General features: G+C 34.8%; 1 protein-coding gene and 1 long non-coding RNA gene across 5 annotated transcripts; both read left to right on the top strand.

The window, feature by feature from the left end:
- The first annotated feature begins 545 nt into the window (after positions 1-545).
- On the top strand, positions 546-3,378 carry LOC131662284 (uncharacterized). Of its 4 annotated transcripts, none has more exons than XR_009301499.1 (7): positions 546-1,029; positions 1,107-1,536; positions 1,643-1,720; positions 1,830-1,928; positions 2,586-2,855; positions 2,965-3,067; positions 3,155-3,378. It is a non-coding gene; the product is annotated as an uncharacterized LOC131662284 (long non-coding RNA). The 4 variants fall into 4 exon arrangements; XR_009301500.1 differs by having other exon boundaries at positions 3,229-3,378; XR_009301501.1 differs by having other exon boundaries at positions 1,107-1,330; positions 1,470-1,536; positions 2,965-3,378.
- Positions 3,379-12,960: 9,582 nt separating this feature from the next.
- LOC131662285 (uncharacterized) lies at positions 12,961-21,908 on the top strand. The gene is made up of 8 exons (XM_058932025.1): positions 12,961-13,078; positions 13,167-13,655; positions 13,802-13,951; positions 14,028-14,210; positions 14,284-14,397; positions 14,488-14,634; positions 20,337-20,734; positions 21,122-21,908. The coding sequence occupies exons 1-8, from the start codon at positions 13,003-13,005 to the stop codon at positions 21,731-21,733; spliced, it is 2,169 nt and encodes a 722-aa protein (XP_058788008.1). The 5' UTR covers positions 12,961-13,002; the 3' UTR covers positions 21,734-21,908.
- Positions 21,909-22,692: the final 784 nt, after the last annotated feature.

Genomic DNA, 22,692 nt, shown 5'->3' on the forward strand with positions numbered 1-22,692 from the left:
CAACTTTACTCTATCACTATTGTCCAATTAGACAAAAAACATAGAATTGACTTTTACTCTTAAGCAAACAAAATTAACTTTATATTTTTAAAAAATATTACTATTTTCATTAAAAACAATTTAATTATTTATGATAACAAAAATTAAAATAACTTTTTTATTTAAACAAAAATTTTTTTTGACAAAAATAAATCATAGATTGTAAAACAATTATTATAGATAAAAAATTATTATACTTTATTCTCACCATAACAATTTTTATTTATTATTAAAATATCTTTCTATTGAATACCCTTTTTCCTTTTATTTATACTCGTACCCTTTTTCCTTTCTGGGGTAGATCTAGTAATCAGGCCCAATGAGGTTTTTTGTTTGATCCACTATGATTATTCAATTTTAATATCAGATTTTAATTCAATTAATATCAATTAACTCAATTAATTAGAAACTAAACCTTATATTATATTCCAATTATCGATTAATCAAAATAATAACATTAATAATTAATAATAATAAAAAGAAATGAAAAGGGGATTAGAGTTGCTGTGTCGTTTCACATTCCTCGTGCTTCACCCTATCCTCTCTCACGAACGGCGCTTTCTCACCGTCTCCAATCAACCTGCAGCGCCGCCGTGAGATTATTCCGGCCACCGTCTCCAATCAACCTGCCGCGCCGCCGTGAGATTCTTCCGGCCACCGTCTCCTCCTTCTTCAAATCATCTACCTCACACTATAAACCTTCTCAATTTCAGTCTACCTCGCTTCCTAACATCTACTACGAACACTAACCCTAGCAGCGACCAAAGCCAAATTACATGAGATTAGGGACGAGTCCGGCTACGATTGCTTAGGGTTTTCGTTCATAGGAACCTGTTCTACACAACGGTATGAAGAAAAGCGGGAATCAGAACTTACCGGAGTCACAAGATGATGCAGATCGTTGAGGAAAACCAGAGGTGAAATATTAAGCGTCCGAAGACGATGACGCACGCGAAATAAACGCGCGGAAGGGGAGGGCTTCAATGTCAGGTAACTTCGATCTTTTCTCGTCTTCGACTCTTCTTCTTCTTCTCTTAACTTGCGCGAATGCTGTTGTTCAACTGAAGATGATGATGGTGTCGAAGTCTGAATGAAGATTGAAGATTGTTGTTTTGTGAGGGAGAAGGATTATCATGCGAAGGAGAAGGATGAAGATTGGTCGTGGTTGGTGATTGAATGAAGATGATGAAGCAGAGAGATCCAGAATGATGAAGAATGGTGAGGAGTGATGAATGTTGAAGTGTGGAGATGGATGAAGATGGTGATGGAAATAGGCTCAGTTAAAAGCTCAGTGAGTCATCCATAACTTTTGACTGTTGCAACATTTCCTGCCTTACAATATATTACAAGTTATAATCAAATAGTAGTCAGCCTTGATTGGGTTACCTTTCTGGGGGTTAAATATTTATCTTTCGATCAAATTTACATAGACCTTTGCCACGAGAACTCTCACCCACCCCACCTGATGCAGTGGTTGGTTCAGAAGGTTCAAAACTTGTAAGCTCTCTTCAACACTACTTGCCATGTGATTGTGATTGATCTCGCCTTCTTAATGTTTTTTAATTAATCATATATGTGGATAGTTGATTTTGTATACTTTCAGGAACCTCCTAAAGGTTTGCCATAGTTCCTAGACTATGTTTCATGTATGGCTCACTTAGCTGTTTTTGGAATTCTTGGGGTAATAATATGATAACTTTTCACTTACCTTGAATTTTTAATTATATTGATATTGATATTGATGATGGTACTTATATGCTAATACAGAAATTGTCACAATAACTATGCAGGTCCTCACGAGATATTTACTGCAAAAGTTATTTGGCCCTCGGGTTGCTAATTTGACAAGCAATCATAGTATTCTTTACCTTGACCTTCCTTCTAATATGGTATGTCCTCTTAAACAATATGGTAATAACATTCTTAAAAGCGCAATATATATCAAATTCACCATATCTATTGCTTTTTTTAACAATACAGTTAATGATTAACGCCTTCGGTTGATGGGTCCATATTGGAATTTTCTAAATTTTGAGGTTGAAGTAGTTAGGTATTCTTTTTCTCATGGGTAAGGACAGAAAAATATTGGCTGCATTTGCACAACTTAAATCCATGATCTACAGGATAAGCAATAGAAAGGAATTGTTTTGCATCTTTGTAAAATAGTCTTTCGGAATCAATCAGACCAACACATTGCACGAAACATGCTTTGTTTACTAGTAGAACACAGTTGTAAATTAGTTATGTATCTTGTTTAATATAATCAATTTAGAAGTTTTAAATTGCTGTTATATGAATGTGAAACTTGTTAAGTCCACTTTAAAGTGCACAAAAAAGGAACCTGATTCAGGTAACATGATGTTAATGTGTTTTGTTTATTTTTTTACATATCATTTCAGATTGGTTCATTTCTTATGGGATGGTTTGGTGTTGAATTCAAAAAAGACATATCTTTTTAAATAGGAATTGAGATTTCAATAATGATTATAATAACTCTTGAATTAATTGAAGTAATAATGATTGAATTTTGGTTAAAAATAACATAGGAATGGAATCCAGCAGAGAAGGAACTCATATGAAGACGGTGTGTTTGGAACAACATGTCCCATTCCTCCTGGACAGAACTTCACATACATACTTCAAGTCAAAGATCAAATTGGTAGTTTCTATTATTTTCCATCTCTTTCATTCCACAAAGCTGCTGGTGCTTTTGGAGGTATTAGGATCCTAAGCAGGCCAAGAATTCCAGTTCCATTGATGATCCTGCTGGTGATTACACTGTTCTTATTGGAGATTGGTACAAATCCAATCACACTGTAAGTAACTAATCATTCTGCTATATATTTAATTTGGTACAAGAGGTTTAAGTCTTCTATACTGCTATACATCATAATAAATATTGTTTTTATTTTTATCTTATTATAGGATTTGAAGGTTCAACTTGATAATGGTAAGAAGTTGCCTTTCCCTGATGGAATCCTTATCAATGGTCGTGGCTCTGGAGGATCATCTTTCAATGTCGAGCAAGGTACTCATTTTAAATCACATTCAATAATAATTAGGAAAATGGTCCATGCTATTCTTATTTGTTACTCAATTGGCTGAGACAACCCAGTGTTATCAATATGCTCGCTTTGTACAATGTCCTTAATCATACTCAACCTGCTGGTCCACCACATGGCTATCCAGCTCTCGGTTATTAGATTCATAAAAGCCATGTAGCACCAGTGTCTATTACGATTCGGCCGAGAACCTTCACCACAAATGACGGGCCTCCGGCGAAAATCACGGTGCATCTGCTTGTAAAGTGGACATCAACAATATGTTTCAGTTTAATAAAGTATGTTTCATTTCTTCTCTCCTTGTACTCCCTTCCTAGTAATTTGGATTGTCTTGCTGCATGATTTATTATAAGAGTTTCTATTGTGTTGTTCATCATTCAGTCTGGTGCATGATTTTTCTTCAATCTTCATAACACATTGAGTACATAGTTTGGTGGTTCATAGCTTTGTCATTTTTGTTTTATAAAAAGGATGGTTTAAGGTTTAAGTCTTATATGACTGATTGGTTCATATTCAACATGTTGTGCATGTCTAGTACTAGACACTTATAAAGGATGCGTTTGATAATCATTGATGATAAGATGTCACATATTGAATTTTAGAGATAAATCACTAAAGGTCCATATTAGTTTTTCTCTTTTGATATCTTGCATCTATGGAGAATGGATATATTTGGTAAAGTTGAAAACCTTAATGCAGAAAATGATAGATCTTATTTTCTGATACATATTATGCTCTATGATTCAGGTGGATGACAGCAACTTTGATTGATTTCTATATCAATGTTATAATTTTGAGTGTAAGTGTAACTAATTAACTATTATCATCTTCACTAGTTACAAATACTGTTTACTATTTGGTGTTTCAAATGTATAAAAAACAGCTTAGTTGGAATTAATTATATTCACAAGATGTGAAGTAAGAGGGGTTATTCTGTCAAATCAGGCCTGGGTTGTGTACAAGGAAGCAAATTGGGTCAGCTCCATTCTATGGATGATTTTACTTATCTCCACTGGAAGGTTTCATTTTTCCTCATGATTTGATGTTCATTAATGTTCGCGTTATTGCCTCAATTCCTCAAATATCATGATTTTACTTATAAAGCCTATCTATAATCTAACCATTGAGAGGAATCTCTCTTTCTTTTTTTGTTTTGTTTCAGCATTGCTACATCTGCTTATATTGTGTTGCAATTTTTGAAGCTGCCATCTCAAGAATCTTTAGAGGACCCTATGAGCTATGTTCTTTTACGCCATCTACACAAGTATGTCTAAAAAAACAACTAGAGTAATTTTCTCTCTATATCTGATTCACTATAGTATAGAGTAATGTTCCATAAATATATATTATATGAAAAGGCGCAGGATTATATTATAAGAATTCAATTTCATGTTTTAGTATTTTAGTTTTCCATATGATTTTTAATGTTATGATTTTCATAATCGGTTCTAATGTAATGTGATGTTTTCTATACAGTAGTGGCACAGAACCAAAAACAAAGTGTTCTGTTGTTGCAACTCTAAGAATCCTTTTCAGCGTTTTGGGTGTTGTCATGCTTGGAACCTTGGTATACACTCTTGTCACTGATGGTTCTCCTTTCCGTGGGGAGATATTGACTCCGTAAGTGCTTACTATTTTTACTGATGGTTCAATCTTTATATAGTTTAATAATTTATGAAAACACTGCATTTATATGAATACATTTTCACTCTTTTATAATGACATTTTGATGTCCGCATTTATATGAATACATTTTCACTCTTTTATAATGACATTTTGATGTCCTGTTTTTCAGGCATTTATGTAAGAGAGGACTTATATAACACTCTAGTGGTTGATTTTATGGAGGGTGCAAGTGAGGTAGATATATGAAAGTGAAGATATAAGAATGTTAAAATACATATATATGTGATTTCTTTTGTAAGATTCATATATTTGATTTCTTTTGTAAAATTCTTAGTATATTGAATGAAACTTTCTATGTTGAAATATTTAAATTTAATATAAAATGGGATAATTTTTTAATTTTAGTGATTTAACTTTGTTATGGTTCTTAATGTATTTTAAAATAATCAGTCATTTAATTTTAATATTAGTAATATTTGTCAATGTAAAATTATAAATTTATTATATTTTCATATAATAAAAATTTTGTTCATTGAAGTTTTAGTGGCAGCAAAAAGAAAATTTATATTTAAAAAAAATTAAATTTATATATGTTTTAGTGACACCTAAAAAGTCGTAGGTATAAGTTTTATTAATTATAATATTAGGATAACCTATTGTGACAGTCACATAGCTGTAGGTAAAATTTTGTCTGTAACTTGACATCCAATTTAGCGTCACACTACACCCCCTTAAAGTTGACGCCAAAGATGGGTGTCACTAAAAGTTTTGCAAACATTTAGCTACAGATTATTGACTTTTAGTGACAACTTTTGAGTGTCACGGAAAGTCAATTTTTTTGTACTGACTCTCAATGGTAGAAAGTTTATTATCTTTATATTTTCCGATCATATTATTTGATATGTGCTCTCATAGTTCTCATGATTTTAGACTTTGTCTTTTGTGCAGGAGGAATATATTTTGGAATTATTATATGTCAACGTGTATTGTAAAACATTCTTTTCAAGAATATGAATTTAACTCACAATTTTTACATGTATTTTGATCTATAAAATTAAAATAATTATTTTTATTGAACTATTGATATTTTTCATCCAATGCTAATTAATTTTATTGTGACTAATATAATAATTGAACGATTAAAAATTTAAATGGTACTACCTCCGTTCCTTTATGTAAGAGACAATTCACTTTTTAGATTCATTAAATAATTAATGTATCTAGTCTGTAAATTGTCCAAATACATTGATTATTTAATGAACCTAAAAAATGAGTTGTCTCTTATATAAAGGAACGGAGGTAGTATATCTTAAGATAAAGGAATTGGAAACCTAGCAGAGAGGCGATTTGGGGGCAATGGGAAGAATGTGCGGCCGACCGAGGAAACAGGAGGTGGCGCACACACCACCGGTGAGTGTAAGAGTTTTTACACCACAATCTGAACCAAGGAGCTTCGGTACTCAGCTAGAAGGCACGAGCACAGCAAAATTAGAAACGGTTGAAGAAGAGAAGGCAGCAGAGACTGAAGAGGATATACCACAAGCACAAAATCAACCATGGGTAGAAATTATACGAGGTAATCGTTTAAATACAAATGGACTTGAAATTGCATACACAGCTCCAACGGTCGTAGATGGAGAAATTGAGGTTACTATTGAAGAACAGGATATACAATCGGAATTGAAATTTTGGGAGAACTCCTTAATTATGTATGTTTTGGAAGGGGAGCTAACGATGACCGCCGTGAAGAAGTTCATGATGAACGCGTGGAACTTTGTGTCACTACCAGAATTATACTATAATGAGGAAGGATTCTTCATCATTAGGTTGAAATCGCAGGAAGATAAGGAGGCAATTCTAATGAGAGGTCCTTACACAATCTACCGTAAACCGATGTTCTTGCAAGAATGGAAATCGGATTTCACGTTTAAGGAAGATGCCATTAGAGTGATGCCAATTTGGGTTATTTTCCATCAGCTCCCTTTTATTTACTGGGGAGAACGCAACCTTGGGAAAATAGCAAGCGGTATTGGTAAACCTATGATGACGGATGAATGTACCGCGAAGAAATTGCGAGTGTCCTATGCGCGAGTTCTCATTGAGGTTGATATCACTATGAAACTGAAGGAACACATCACAATTAAAGATCCCCATGACAAGAAATTCACTCAACCAGTTGAGTATGAATGGAGGCCAAGGTTTTGTCTAGAATGCAACTAAGTTGGACATGATTGTGCAATGAAACAAAAAGTAGCAAATCCACCAAAACGATGGGCAGTGAAAGCTAATCAAGTGCAACTGCAGGAGAAACCAGAAGAGAATAAAGAGCCTAATTAGGAAAGTGAAGTAGAACAACCTGACTGGATATAGATTGACACAACTAGCAGGATTAAAGGCAGAGGAAGTTCCACTGATGTCAACTTGAAGGGCATTAGTGTTGGATGTCAAAATGGATTTGAAATTCTGGGAAATGTGGAGGAATATCTCCCCCCATGATACTTGCTTGGAACATTAGGGGCTTAAATAAAAGGGCAAGACACATTGAGATTGCAGCCCATCTCAAAGCCTTGAATGTGTCTTGTGTGGCTTTATTGGAGACTCGTGTTAAAAGAAATAATGCATCTAGGGTGAGACAAGTTTTTGGTAGTATTTGGAACTGGTGTGATAATTATGAGGAACACCTAAATGGAAGGATTTGGGTTTTGTGGAAGAAGGATAGCATGGAACTGATCAAACATATGTGTTCAGATCAATTTCTGTATTGTGAAATCCAAAATAAATCAGGGCAACAAGTCTGTTGGATGACTGTGGTTTATGCCTAAAACCAATTACTAAACCGCAGGAAACTGTGGAAAGACATTATGAAATTAGCAGATAATATAAAGGAGCCATGGATGGTGATAGGTGATTACAATAATGTACGCACGACGGAAGATAGAATTGGAGGGAAGATGGTGCAAAAAAATGAATATGAAGATCTTGAAGAGATGATGAACACAGCTAGTCTGTTTGAACATGACACTCTTGGACCTCACTTTACATGGACAAACAAACATGTGAATGGAGTCATTTACTCTCGAATCGATCGGATGATTTGCAACAAAGAATGGTATACAACTTTTGAGGAGTGTGTTGTTGAAATTTTGAATGCTCACATCTCAGATCATAATCCCCTCAGAGTAAAGATACAAGGAGAAAAAATTGAATTCACTCATAGCAATAACCGCGATTCAAATTTCTAAACATTGTGGTTGAGAAACCTGCATTTCTGGCTGTAGTGCAAAGAAATTGGAAAACTGAGGAGACAGGTAAGCCTATGTACATATTGTGCAGAAAATTGAAGCAACTGCAACCTATCCTTAGAGGTTTGAACAGACAGGTGTCTTCCGGAGCCAAGAGAATCGAGGAGTATTGCACAAACTTCATGACTGCCCAATAGAAACTAGCATATGATTGCCTCAACCGAAACTTGATTCAAGAAGTTAAAAACTGGACTGAAATGGTATTGCGAGCGATTGATGAAGAAGAAAGCTTGCTGATGCAGAAGGAAAAAGTAACTTGGTTACAGCTCGGCGACGGAAACAAAGCATATTTTCATGCGGTGGTCAAAGGTAGGAACAAACAAAATGGTATACACAAAATTGTAGATAGTAATGGTGACACAATGACTGAATTCAAAGAAATGGAGAAGGCAGTGTTGAATTTCTATGGTGACTTAATTGGCCCACAACTTCATGAGAGGTTCCACCAGGACCTAATACATCCTATCACTGAGACAAAGGTATGGCAAGCCTTGAAGAGTATTGGAGACACAAAAGCACCGGGAATGGGTGGCTTCAATGCTAAATTTTTTAAAGCTACTCGGAGAATTACTAAGGATGATCTGATGAAGGTTTTGAAGGATTTCATTGAGAAAAACAAAATTTATGCTGCAGTCAATTGTGCTTTGGTGACATTGATCCCGAAAACACCGGATGCAAAAACCATGAAAGAAATGCGCCTGATTTCCTGTTGTACAACAATTTACAAAATCATTTCAAAAATCCTTACGAGAATACTTAGTTGAGTGATCAATGAAGTAGTGGATGATAGTCAGTCGACATTTCTTCCCGGGAAGGTGATTCATGATAATATATTGATGACGCATGAGCTTTTGCGGGGCTACAATAGAAAACATATATCACCAAGATGTGCGATACAAATGGATATCCAGAAGGCGTATGATACGAAGGAATGGACGGATTTAGAAACAATTATGCGTGAACTTAATTTCCCAGTGAGATTTATAAATTGGATTATGGTTTGCGTAACAACTATGTCTTATCGTTATTCCATTAATGGGAAAGTTACGGACCTGCTGAAAGCCAAACGAGGACTACGACAAGGCGATCCTATATCACCAATGCTATTTGTTCTCATTATGGAGTATCTACATCGCTGCCTGAAGAGTTTGCATCGTGTTCCTGATTTCAATTATCACCCGCGATGCAAAAAACTGCAAATTGTTAATATTAGTTTTGCTGATGACTTAATGTTATTTACAAGAGGAGATGTCATGTCTGTTAGAATTCTGATGTAGGTGTTCCAAAATTTCTCAAAGGCAACCGGTTTGAAAGCGCATCCGGCTAAGTGCAAGCTCTATTTCGGGGGTGTCAAACCAGAAGTGAAATAGGAGATTCTTGCTGCCACTGGTTTCTCAGAAGGAAAACTTCCTTTCAAGTAGCTTGGTGTGCCGCTATCAAGTAGGAAAGTGACAATACAACAATGTCAACCCCTTGTGAATCGGATAGTGGAAAAAATCAAACACTGGACAGCAAAACTGGTGAATTATGCAGGGTGCTGCCAATTGATTCAGAGTGTGTTTTTCGCCGTAACAGCGTATTGGATGCAAGTTTTCCATTGCCTCAAAAAGTAATAAAACAAATAGAAGCGGTTTGTAGGAGTTACTTGTGGAGTGGTTCAGAAGAAGTGAGTAAAAAAGCCCCAATTGCCTGGCAAAATGTTTGTGAACCCAAAAATGTTGGTGGATTGAATTTGATTGCGTTACAGATTTAGAACAAATTAAAGCTATAATTGCTAAATTGTTGTGGAACATCCAAGCCAAAGCGGACAAACTTTGGATCCGATGGATGGACACATACTATTTCAAAGGAGAGGACATCATGGAATGGCATGTAAAATATAATAGCTCTTGGATATTGAAGAAAATAATGAAGATAAGAGATCAAATTGAAAACCAATAGATATTGGAATGAGGCTATTCAAGATGGAAAATATAATACAAGGAGCATGTATAAAGACCTTCTTGGAGAGAGAGAAAAAGTGGAGTGGAGGAAGATCATGTATACAAACTATGCTAGACCAAAAGCCCAATTCACTGTATGGATGACTCTTAAAGAAATACTGCCAATGAAAGACCGTTTGAATCGTTTTGGTATACCCACGGATGGAAGATGTGCCTTTTGTGATAAAAATGAGTCGTTGGAACATCTCTTCTTTGAATGTCAAAAAGCTCAACAAATTTGAAAAGATGTGCTTGAATGGCTCAAAATCCATAGGACACCCATGGGATGGAAAGAAGAGGAACAATGGAACATTAAGGAAACTAATAAAAAAGGGTGGCGGAGACATATGTTGAAGATTGCTGTGACCGAAACTATATATAAGGTCTGGAGAGGTAGAAATGGGATCATCTTTGCTCAAAAGAACTTGAACCCCATATTGAAAGAGGTGATTACAAACAATATCATAGCTAGATGTAGTTTGAACAACAAACTTAAATCCCATGTAATAGCTAGCTAATTAGTTGTCATAGTGAGATATGACTTAGGGTATGTTTGGTAAAAATAGCGGTTGACTGATAAGCTAGCTGATAGCTTATAGCTTATGACTGATGGCTGATGACTTATAGCTTATAGCGGATGGTTGAGACTGATAGCTTATAAGCTAATTGAAGTGTTTGATAAAATTAGCGGTTCAATCAACTTATAAATGTAAAATGACAAAAGATAGTTAATATATAATTATTTGATTTTAAATTAAAATAAATTATAAGGTTAAAAATTGATTTTAATTAAAATAATAAGGATAAAAAAGGAAGAAAAAATAATAAGCTATAAGACATAAGCTAAAACGCTATTTGAAATAGCGTCTGGAAAATAAGCTATAAGCTAGTAAAATAAGCTATAAGCTCGTGATGAAAAGACCGTTACCAAACGAGTCTAAATTATCATATGAGCTTATAAGACATAAGACATAAGTTATAAGCTCGAATACATGTCTTACCAAACAGAGCCTAGATCTTCGGATGTACTTATTGTTTTTTGGATAAATAAGAAAGTAATGCTTTGACTCCAACAACAAAAAAATTAAATGGTATATATTATGATAAAAGAAAAATCTTATAATCTCCATACATTAATATTAAATATAATTAAATAATTATATTTTAAAATGCATTCCACCATAACTATATGATTAACTTACCAATTTTTTTTAAATATTTGTATGGTCTAAATAGTTTTAAAAAGCTTTTCTATATAAAAAGTAAAGATAGCTCGTTATTATATTTAAACTATGCATAAATGTTTCTTCTAAACAATAATTCTTAGAGCTTAAAGGTAGTGCACGGTGTGAAAAGAAATACTTTTATTGTGATTTAAAGAAAAATTCAAATGTTTATAAAAATTAACGGTTATAATTTTACTGACGGTGTAAAACTGTTTTATATTATCGGTGTATTTCCATTAAATTATATTTCTTATAATATTTTCTTTAATAATTATAGTAACTTATATAAATTTTAATATTTTCCCGCTCCTCCTTTGTAATTGGGTTGGAGAACCCTTAATTCTCCGTTTAATATAATTTTTTGATTAAAAAAATAAATAAAATAGTTAAAACACAACGTTGAATAAATTTAAACTAATTTGTATCCTTGCATCGACAAAAGTTGAATTATCTTCGTATGTGTTCTAACTCTAATCATTTAAAAATGTTTGAAATACTTATAAAACAGTGGTTCATTAACAATTCTAACTTCGATCCATTTAATTTTCATTTGATTTAAATAAATTTTCTACCAACAAGAATAAAGAAAACTTGGACACAGACATGGAAGAAAATAATACAAATTAACAAAGTAACGAAAGTCCATGAGGCTGAAATTCCTAGTGACACTTCCTAGAATAAAAACAGGCAGTACCCTTCATGGCACCGCAAAATGTAATTGATAAAACGCACTTAGTAGATATGACAGTGCAACCGTTTTACTCTGAAAGTTCGAAAATCTCTATAAATAACAAAAACTCATTCAATTCATTAAAATAAAATTCAATTAGCTGATCTAAACATATGATAAAAATATTGGTTTTGATAATAAATAAAAAAACCTGCCATGAAAACAAAAACTTAAAGTAATTACAAATGTAACGATTAAACTTTTTTCATTAAATTAAAAAAAAAAACAAAAAAAACTCTTCCAAAACCACGTAAAACAAGATGATATAGAAATGTTTTAACAAGAATCTTATCTTAGGCTAAAGTTAAAAAGCATAAAATAACCTTCTTTTACTTACTTAAATTGGAAGTAAGGTAAAAATTTGTTGTATATATTCATGATGTTTATTGAATTGTAGCAATCATAATACTATATATTCTTAACTTGTAGATTTTAGAAACAAACTTTCCTTTAGAATCTATATTTTTCTTTTTCTTTTACTTTACTAGTTCGGTTCTTCTATATTTTATGGAATAATATCTTTTCTTTTTCTCTTATCCTTCAAATTCACTTATAACAAGAACTACAAGCTGCATGCATTGGAATATATATATATATATATATATATATATATATATATATATATATATATATATATATATATATATATATATATATATATATATATATATATATATAGGGAGCATATCAAGTGAAAGCATTTTAAAATGAGAGATGAGAGGAATAAATATCAATTATTGGATTCATCAAGAGAGAGAAGGTTAATGCATTAATGTGGCTATTACTTTCTTTCTCTTGATGAATCGAATGGTTCATATTTATTCCTCTCATCTCTCATTTTAAAATGCTCTCACTTGATATGCTCCCTATATATATATATATATATATATATATATATATATATATATATATATATATATATATATATATATATATATATATATATATATATATATATATATATATAACATAAGAGTTAAACTTCTCTTCCTCAACTCACATTGTTCTTTCACTCTTCAATTCAACATTATTGAAATGCGCAACTATATTGATATGCTAGACTATATTTATGACACATTATACTTATCGGATTCGGAAGGTAACATCGAAGGTAAACCTCTAATTTCATTGGCAATTTTATTTCCAGTAGTAAATTAGATTGCAACCAATTATTAACTCTATGAAATGTGTGTATCTAGCGGACACGCTACGACGGTATACAATAGAAGGAAATTGGAAAGAAGTTGAGAATCTATACAATTCAGATCCAAAATTCAGCACAATAAAAATCAACAAAAGTAGAGGAACAGCACTACATGTGGCAGTAAATGAGGACAATGAAGAATCTGTTAGAAATCTTGTTGCTTCAATCATAAGTCACGAAATTGAGGAGGCCCTTGAATGTGTGAATGAAAAGGGGGACACTCCATTGCACCTTGCAGCATCAAGAGGATTCAAAGATATATGCAAATGTATTATAGGAGAAAATGGTGAAAGGAAGCATTTGATTGATATCTATAACAACGATGGAGAGACTCCTTTATTTCTTGCTGCATTGTCTTGCCAAAAACAAACTTTTGTTTATCTTTTCAAATTGTATGATTATCATAATCCTTATAATTATTATAAATTTATTAGATGCAATGGAGATAGTATTCTTCACTGTGCCATCAGGAGAGAAGTTTTCGGTAATTAATTTTTATACTTAATTTGCATGTTTGCTTCTTCTTATATTGGATTTTGCATCCATTCATGAGAATCTAAATCTGCATGTGAATCTAGAGCGTTAGAAAAACAGTATCTAGAATACTAATATTTGTGTATAATGCAACAGATTTGGCGCTTATAATAATCAATAACTATTCGTTTCTTACTGTCATTCCGAACGAAGAAGGATTTAGCCCTCTCAAACTTCTTGCTACTAGGCCCTCAGCATTCAAAAGTGGATGCAAGATGATATGGTGGAAGTGGATTCTGTACCATTGTAAGTGTGCAATATATCAATATTGTGTACATTAATATCCATTATTCGTTGTTTTAATACATTTATGCATTACAAGGTATACCCGTGGGAACCCTAAATGTGGAAGACGCTATGGAATATTATGGCATGAAACAAGATAAGTCAAGCTCCCCCAACAATTGTCCAGCGAACTATGACACGTGTTATCTCTTTTTTCAAAAATGTAAAGAGAAACTGAAGGGAGTGCTGACGAAACAAACTAATTGTACTGCTGAATATGGTATGTGTGAATTACATCTTACAGTAGTATAGTAAGCACGTAACCCAAAAATGAAACGGTTATTGAATTGCAGGATCTAAAGATATGGGAGAGAAACCCAAACCCAAAATTCTTCGAGAATACTATGCTACATGTCTTTTGTTTATGAAGTTAGCATTCAGCTACATCCTTGGTGTTTTAGGAATAGGTAATTAAATGTCTCATCTTAGTTGATTATATGAATATTCAATGTTTGTTTTATTGTTCTATGGATTATGTGTTAAAAATTTCTTAAAAGGGGTTGAAGAAATTAAAAAGATGAAGCAAAAACACAAATGGAGTGGTCAACTATTGAACAGATTTATGGAGTCGCCTTATCAATCGTATTCGCCAATCGGCACCAAACAAGTACAATATGTTAAATCTGCTTGCGAGAATAGCCCAGGTAAGTTAAATCTGCATTAAACCAAGTGGGTTTTAAGATATTACTGAAAATAACTAATGAAACAGCGTTTTTGACAAGAATTTTTAATACACCAGAAAGGGAGACACTTTGTAATAGATTCAGAAATTTATATAATGTGAATCTGTTTTTGATTGATTTTGAAATGGAGCATGGTGCTCTATTTATACAAGAAAAGTTTGATCATTCAAATTCTACATTTAAGGATGACCATCCTTATTCTATTAGTTTAAAGCCCAACCTCCACTAGTGGAAGTTTAATGCAAAACATGACTTTTCTTATTCTATGATATTAAAGCCTAACATCCACTAGTGGAAGTGTAGTGAAAAACAGGACTCATCATATTCTCTATTACTCCCCCCACAAACTCAGTGGTGTTTGACACTCTGAGTTTGTCTCGAAGGAAACAAAATTGAGGACGAGCCAAAGATTTTGTGAGAATATCTGCAATTTGAAACTGTGCAGGAACATGTTCAACTAATAGCGATTTGTTGAGTACTTTTTCCCTGACAAAGAATATGTCTAACTCCATATGCTTTGTCCTTGAATGCAACACCGGATTGTGGCTAAGAGCAACTGTACTTTGATTATCACAATAGATGACAGGAGTAGGAATAGGCAAACACAATTCGTGAAGCAACGAATGAACCCAAAGAATTTCAGAGGCAGCAAGAGCAAGGCTGCGATATTCTGCTTCAACAGAAGACTTGGCAACAAGAGTTTGCTTTTTAGACCACCAAGAGATGAGGTTAGGTCCCAAAAATACACAAGCACCAGAAGTTGAGCGTCTGTCATCCATATCTGATGCCCAATCAACATCACAGTAGGCCCTGAGATGAATAGGAGCAACAGAACTAGCTGGTTTGAACACCAATCCATAATCACTTGTACCTTTAAGATACCTTAAGATTCTCTTTACGGCAGACCAATGAGAAACCAGAGGTTGAGACATAAATTGACACACCTTATTCACAGAGTAACCGAGCTCTGGTCTGGTAATGGTAACATATTGTAGAGCACCTACAATGCTCCTGTAAAGTGCTGGATCTTCAAAGAAATCAGTACCAGCTTTAGAGAGTTTAAGTGCAGCTGGGAGAGGTGTAGTAATACTTTTGCAACCATCCATCTCTGCTCTCTGCAGGAGATCTCTCACATAATTTCCTTGAGACAACAGTAAATTACCATTGAAAGTGCGCTTAACCTCAATTCCAAGAAAATAGTCTAGATCACCCAGTTGTTTGAGAGAGAAAACACTGTCTAGTTTGGTAATGAGTTGTTGAATCATAATAGGTGAGGAACCAGTGAGGATAATATCATCGACATAGATAAGCATGTAGATGCAACAACCTTTGTTGTTGAATATGAGCAAAGAAGGATCACACTTGCATTGTTGGAAACCAAAACTAATTAATGTTTTTGTGAGTCGATCATACCATGTCCTTGGGGCTTGTTTTAACCCATAAATTGCTTTGTTAAGTTTACAAACCAGAGAGGCATCACTGGAGACAAAACCAGGAGGTTGAGTCATGTATACATCCTCATCAAGATAGCCATTAAGAAAAGCATTATTTACATCAACTTGCTTGAGAGGCCAACTGTTTGTGAGGGCAATGGTTAGAATAATTCTAACAGTGACGGGCTTGACAACTGGAGAGAAGGTTTCTGTGTAATCACACCCATACTTTTGAAGGTAACCCTTAGCTACAAGTCTTGCCTTGTATTTGTCCAGTGGGTAGAGAAGTTAGAGTCCAAGTGTTGTTTCTCATAAGAGCATTATATTCAGTTTCCATTGCTTGAGTCCATTGAGGTGAGGTAAGGGCTTGTTTCACAGTGGTAGGTTCTACAGTGGTTAAAAGAAGGGTAGGAAACTGACGGGGTCTAGGATTTCCAGTTTTGGAACGGGTCATCATAGGATGGTGATTAATAGTAGCGGGTGGTGAGGGGCTTAGGGTAGGGGAATTAGGATCAATTGTGCTAGAGGCTGTAGATGGTAGAGAGGTGGAGCTGTGACTAGTAGTGATGTGAATAGGGCTCTGGTGAGATGGAACAGGGGAGTATAGTTGAGGTGTGGTAGCTGGGGTAGGAGAATTGGGATCAATGGTGCTGGAGGCTGTAGATGGAAGAGAGGTGGAGTTGTGGCTATTAGTGAGGTGAACAGGGCTCTGGTGGGATGAAACAGGTGAGTATATTTGAGGCGTGGTAGCTGGGATTGTGTTTGGGCTAGTGGGTGGGATAGATGATATAGGAACAGGAGACACGACTCCAAGAGGAGAGGTGGAGGGTGTGGAGGAGGGTACAGGGTTGGACGGTAAAGGTAGTTTAAGATAATTAAAGGGAAATACATACTCATTGAATAACACATCTTTAGAGATGAATAACCTTCCAGATGCATCAAGACATTTGTAGCCTTTATGCGATGGTGAATAGCCAAGAAAAGTACACTCCGAGGACCTGAAATGCAGTTTATTATTGTTGTAGGGTCTAAGTAATGGAAAACAGGCACAACCAAATACTTTGAGGAAAGCGTAGTTTGGCGGTGTTTTAAACAAAACTTGGACAGGGATCAGATTAGTGTGTGAGGCAGGCAACCTGTTAATTAGATAAACTGCAGTATGGAATGCATGATCCCAAAAATGATAGGGAAGAGAAGCTTGAGACAACAAGGACAAACCTTTCTCAACAATATCTCTATGTTTTCTTTCAACAACCCCATTCTGATGGTGAGTGTGAGGGCAAATAAGTCGGTGGACAATGCCTAGATCAGCTAGGAACTGTTTGAAAGGTCTAAACTCACCCCCCCCAATCTGTTTGTATGGCCTTTAGCTTAGTGTTTAATTGAAGCTCAACTAGATTCTTAAATTCCTTAAATTTAGACAATGTTTCATCCTTTGTTTTTAGAAAGTATATCCATGTATGACGACTGAAGGCATCAATAAAGGACACATAGTACTTATACCCCATAGAAGACAACATTGGTGCTGGACCCCACAAATCACAATATACAAGTTGAAGAGGCTCAGTATAAACAGTGTTAGAAGCTTGGGAAGGTAACCTGTGAGACTTTCCCATGCAACAAGCAACACAAAAGTCAATATTATTTCGTGGAATAGTAGTGAGATTACACATCTTCAAAACAGAATTTAGAGTAACAGAACTAGGATGTCCTAGTCGATTATGCCAAAGTGTGTGAGGTGATACAGTGTAGTTCACTTGGGAAGGGGAAACATTATTCAAAGATGAAACAGACTTGAAACTGGAATTATCTAGAGGATATAGGCCACTGGTAGCTACGGGACCTTGAAGGAGAGGAGCATTGTCAGCCTGTGATTTCACAACATAGTGAAATGGGTGAATTTGAAAATAACAATTATTATCATAAGCAAATTTGTGAACACTAATTAGATCTTTAGTGATTGAAGGAACATGTAGAATATCTTTGAGATGCAGTTGAATTTTAGGATTAATGGGAGATGGAAAGGACTTAGAGCTAATGGAATGAACACGCAAACCTTGGCCATTTCCTAGAAAAACGTTTTCTAGGTGAGGAGGGGGAGGCACTCCAGTATTGTTAGGTGCTGGCTGAGAACTCACATTGTTTGTGGCACCTGTATCAAAGAAAGGAATGGGCGCAGCAGGATTAGTAGCATTGGTAAACATAGCCTGAGGAACCAAGGCAGGAGGACCTAAAGGCACAGGCATGGTCCAAGCAGCTGGTTGTTGTAGTTGAGATGTAGCATTAGTAGTGTAATTGACAGCAGTAGCAGGTCTCATATTTCCATAGTTACCATAAGCAGGAGCAGCGGGATACTGACCATAGTTACCATAAGCAGGAGCAACGGGATACTGACCTTGTGGAGCGTATTGAGTATTGAAGCGATGGTAACAAATGGATGCATCATGACCATACCTGTAGCAGACTTGGCACTAAATATTCCCACGGCCAAAGCCACGGCCACGACCACGACCGAAACGACCGCTGCCTCGGCCACCACGACCACCATAAAAATTACGACCAGAATTGGCATTTTCAGATTTAGAGCTGTCATTTGACTGAGTGGCAGCAGTGTAGTTTGCTTGAGGAATGACATTCTGGTTGCTTGAAGTTGCTACTTGAGTTACATTCAACGAAGCAACTTCTTCAACAATTTTCTGTTTGATGACTCGTTGTTCATGCGCAAGTAATAATGGTTTGATCTCATCAAAATCAAACCAATCAACCTTACTGTTAATGAGCGTAACTAAATATTCATATTCTGAAGGTAGTCCTTCAAGAATAACATCCAATTGCTCAGTCGTATAAACTGTTTCACCGATTGACATTAGAGAATCGGAGATTGCCTTGATTTTGTCAAGAAATTCAGTAACACTATTTGTACCTTTCTTGAGTGTCCGCAACTCAGTTCTCAGCTGCCGTGCTTGTGCCTTGACTTTAGAATGAAAATTCTTGTGAATCCGATCCCAAAGCTGCCACGTATGCCGGCAGCCAATGACGCTAGGGAGAAGCGAAGTGGAAAGTGATGATTGAAGCCACGAGAGGAGCAATTGATCTTGCACTTCCCACGCAGTGAATGCAGGATTCACGTTACCAGCAAGACGATCTGCTTCGGATAAGTACTGCTCAGGAATTCGCGGAGCAACACAATAATGATGAAGACGGTGCGCTTGGAGCACCGGTTCAACCTGCTGCAGCCACACTAGATAATTCTTATCATCTAGTTTTTCTGTAAATTTGTAGTTGAAAGTAGCAAAAGGAATACTCGATGCCGTAGATGAGAGCGTCGGTGATGACGGACTCGCCATTAGAGAAACACAACAAGTTTGTAGCGGAAGACGGAAAGATAGGATCTATGAAGCCACGGTGGTGGCGAAAAAAGCTCTGAATACCAAAATAGATTCAGAAATTTATATAATGTGAATCTGTTTTTGATTGATTTTGAAATGGATCATGGTGCTCTATTTATACAAGAAAAGTTTGATCATTCAAATTCTACATTTAAGGATGACCATCCTTATTCTATTAGTTTAAAGCCCAACCTCCACTAGTGGAAGTTTAATGCAAAACATGACTTTTCTTATTCTATGAAATTAAAGCCTAACATCCACTAGTGGAAGTGTAGTGAAAAACAGGACTCATCATATTTTCTATTACTTTGAAGCAGGGGTACTCCATATTTGGTGAAGTACCGGTACCGGGTACATACCCGGAAACAGTACGCGTACGGTACTCACCCGATACGCACCGAAGGAGTACCAATTTTTTTTTTTTTTAAGTTGCTACATCAACCGGTACATATTTGGTACCACATACCAAACTTTTTAAAAATTTTCGGATGATATAATTTGAGCTTTTTTTACTCAGAGAAAGAGTAAGGTCTATAACAAAGGAGCAACAAAATGTAGCATATTGGTGGAGATGAATGAGATCTATTTGATGGAGTTGATAGTTTTGAAATTATTAGTCTTTTTCTTGATGAAACTTGAATTAGAAGTCATTTTTTTAATGATATTGGAGAGAAAAATATTAATATTCATTCATGATTTCATGATTTATTGATACTTTTTAAGTGTAAGATTTATTGATACTTTTTAAGTGTAATTTATTTATGTTGTTGTGTAGATATTAAATTTTTTGAAACAAATTATTTTTTAATTTTAATGTTTTGTTATTATTTATATAATATAGGGGAGACAGAGTTTTTGACAAGAGCGGAACGTGGAAAAGCAGTTTATAAGAAACTGGAAAGTGAGACAGCAATTTTGACAGCAGCAAAAAATGGCATAGTTGAAATAGTGAATGAGCTTATAACAAAAATACCAAGTTCAATATACGATGTTAACTTGGAAAATAAAAATGTATTACTTCTAGCAGTTGAGAACAGAAGAACCAATGTTGTTGAGGCATTAAGAAAACGGTTTAAAGAGGGTAAAACAGAGGCAATATTTGATAACTTAATCCAAGGTGTGGACAAGGAAGAGAACACTGTGTTACATTTAGCAGCTACAATGTATGATGACTATAATCAAGATGGTTACATTTCTGGATCTGCCTTTAAAATGATGTGGAATATCAAATGGTTTGAGGTATTTATATTTTTATAGACATAAGTTCAACTCCAAGTTAGTTTGAAACGACTTATTTGAGCTTATTTTTTGACACAAGCACTTGTGGTGTTGTTTGGAGAGTTTATAAATGTTTTTCATAATCCGTGATGCATTATGAAAATATAGGTTATAACTAGCTTAATATAAGCACTTAAAAAATTAATGTTTATCCTATAAACTCTGAATTAAAACTATTTGTTCAAATAGGGTCATATTGTGTTTGGTTTGGATTAACTTATGAAGAACTTATTTAGAAGCTTATTTAACGAGTCCTATTTTTAAAATCAAAATGTTTTTCATTGATAAAACTTTTCTACTTAATTTAATATAATATAATATTCTAACAACTTTTGTATCATGAAGCAGTACACTAATGGACTAGTGCCAGAACATTTCACAGTTAGAACAAACAAAAAGAACAAAACAGCAGGAGAAATATTCAAGAAAACACATGCAACGCTGGAAGAATATGGTAATGCATGGTTCAAAGATATTTCTGAGTCTTGTTCTGTAGTAGCAGTACTCCTGGCCGGCGTTGCCTTTGCTACGTCAAGCACAGTGCCGGGCGGCAACAAAAGTGATACAGGCGAGCCAACATTGAAAGGAAAGCCTGCATTTGATACATTTGCCATGTCTTCACTAATTGGTCTTTGTTTCTCTGTCGCTGCACTCATAATGTTCCTTGCTATAATCACCTCTAAAAAAGAAGCCAAAGATTTCAGAGTTGATTTGCCAAGGAAGCTTCTTTTAGGATTGAGTTCTCTTTTCTTGTCGATGGTTGCATTGTTTGTTGCTTTCTGTTCTACTCATTTCTTTTTGATTGACGACAAGTTCAAACACATTGTGTTTCTGATTTATTCAGTCACGTGCTTCCCTTTGACTTTGTATGCAGTATCACAACTTCCACTTTACATTGAACTTCTGAGAAATATTTTCATCAAAGTTCCAAAGACAGGTGATAAGGAGAAGGACGTTTAACGGAGAAATGCAATGAAAATGTGTTTGGCTTGAGTACTACTTACTACATATGTTAAGAGCAGTATAAATATTTATTTGTATGCTTAATGTTGGATTGTGGTTTTTTTGTGAGACTCTTATACTATGTATTATGTCTAAAATAGCAGGAGTAATGAGAATTTCAAATTTCAACATAGGGTGGCCTTGAATTCATGAATGTTACATATCAAAGTAAATTTTACCATTCTTTTTTTGACGAAAATATGGTTCCATTAAAAAGCACCAGGCATCTGGTTTGAAACAGAAAGAACACCGATACTAGAGTCCACACAAGGTAAACAACCCACCCAAGTCCTACATCCTAACCTCTTCCCCATCCCAACTAAACCGTGGGCATCACGATTAAACAATCCGCTAACAAACAAAAGAGAGGCATCCCTACACGGTTCTGTCAAGGGCCAACAATGTTGGGGCCATTAGAGTATCTTCACTCGTCACACGCCGAGCATCTTTCAAACTTTGCCATTGTATATAATTTAGAACTTTTGGATGTTGCATGCCACACGGTTCACATATAGTGAATAATGTCTGCATCAATCCGGCACAATGCATTAAAATAGGCAGTATGTTACAAGACCATAGGTAGCGGTAACTATATTTTTTGTTTAAATAAAGAAAACAAAATACTATGAATGAAAGAAATCTATTAACAATATATAAAATTTAAAGTACCTGGAAATTCCACGTATATCTTAATTGAGTTTAACTTAAACTAATTTAATAATTAAGGGCAAATTAGTTTATTTGTTAAATACTGCAATATGGTTGATTGTAATCTTAATTTTGCTGACATGACATCACTACAAAAAACTGCACGATTAATTTTTCCCACTCTTCACTTTTCCTTTTTTTATTATTCCACATTATTCCACATTGCATGCATTGAGAATTACAAAAAATAATGATTAAAGATACTAACG

This window comes from Vicia villosa, linkage group LG3, assembly GCF_029867415.1.
Source record: "Vicia villosa cultivar HV-30 ecotype Madison, WI linkage group LG3, Vvil1.0, whole genome shotgun sequence".
Taxonomy (NCBI): Eukaryota; Viridiplantae; Streptophyta; class Magnoliopsida; order Fabales; family Fabaceae; genus Vicia; species Vicia villosa.

Coding starts and splice junctions, on each gene's coding strand:
- LOC131662285 (XM_058932025.1), top strand. CDS start 13,003: ATGCGCAACTATATTGATATGCTAGACTATATTTATGACACATTATAC. Junction 13,079..13,166: donor TTCGGAAGGTAACATCGAAG/GTAAACCTCTAA, acceptor GTGTGTATCTAG/CGGACACGCTACGACGGTAT. Junction 14,398..14,487: donor CCTTGGTGTTTTAGGAATAG/GTAATTAAATGT, acceptor ATTTCTTAAAAG/GGGTTGAAGAAATTAAAAAG.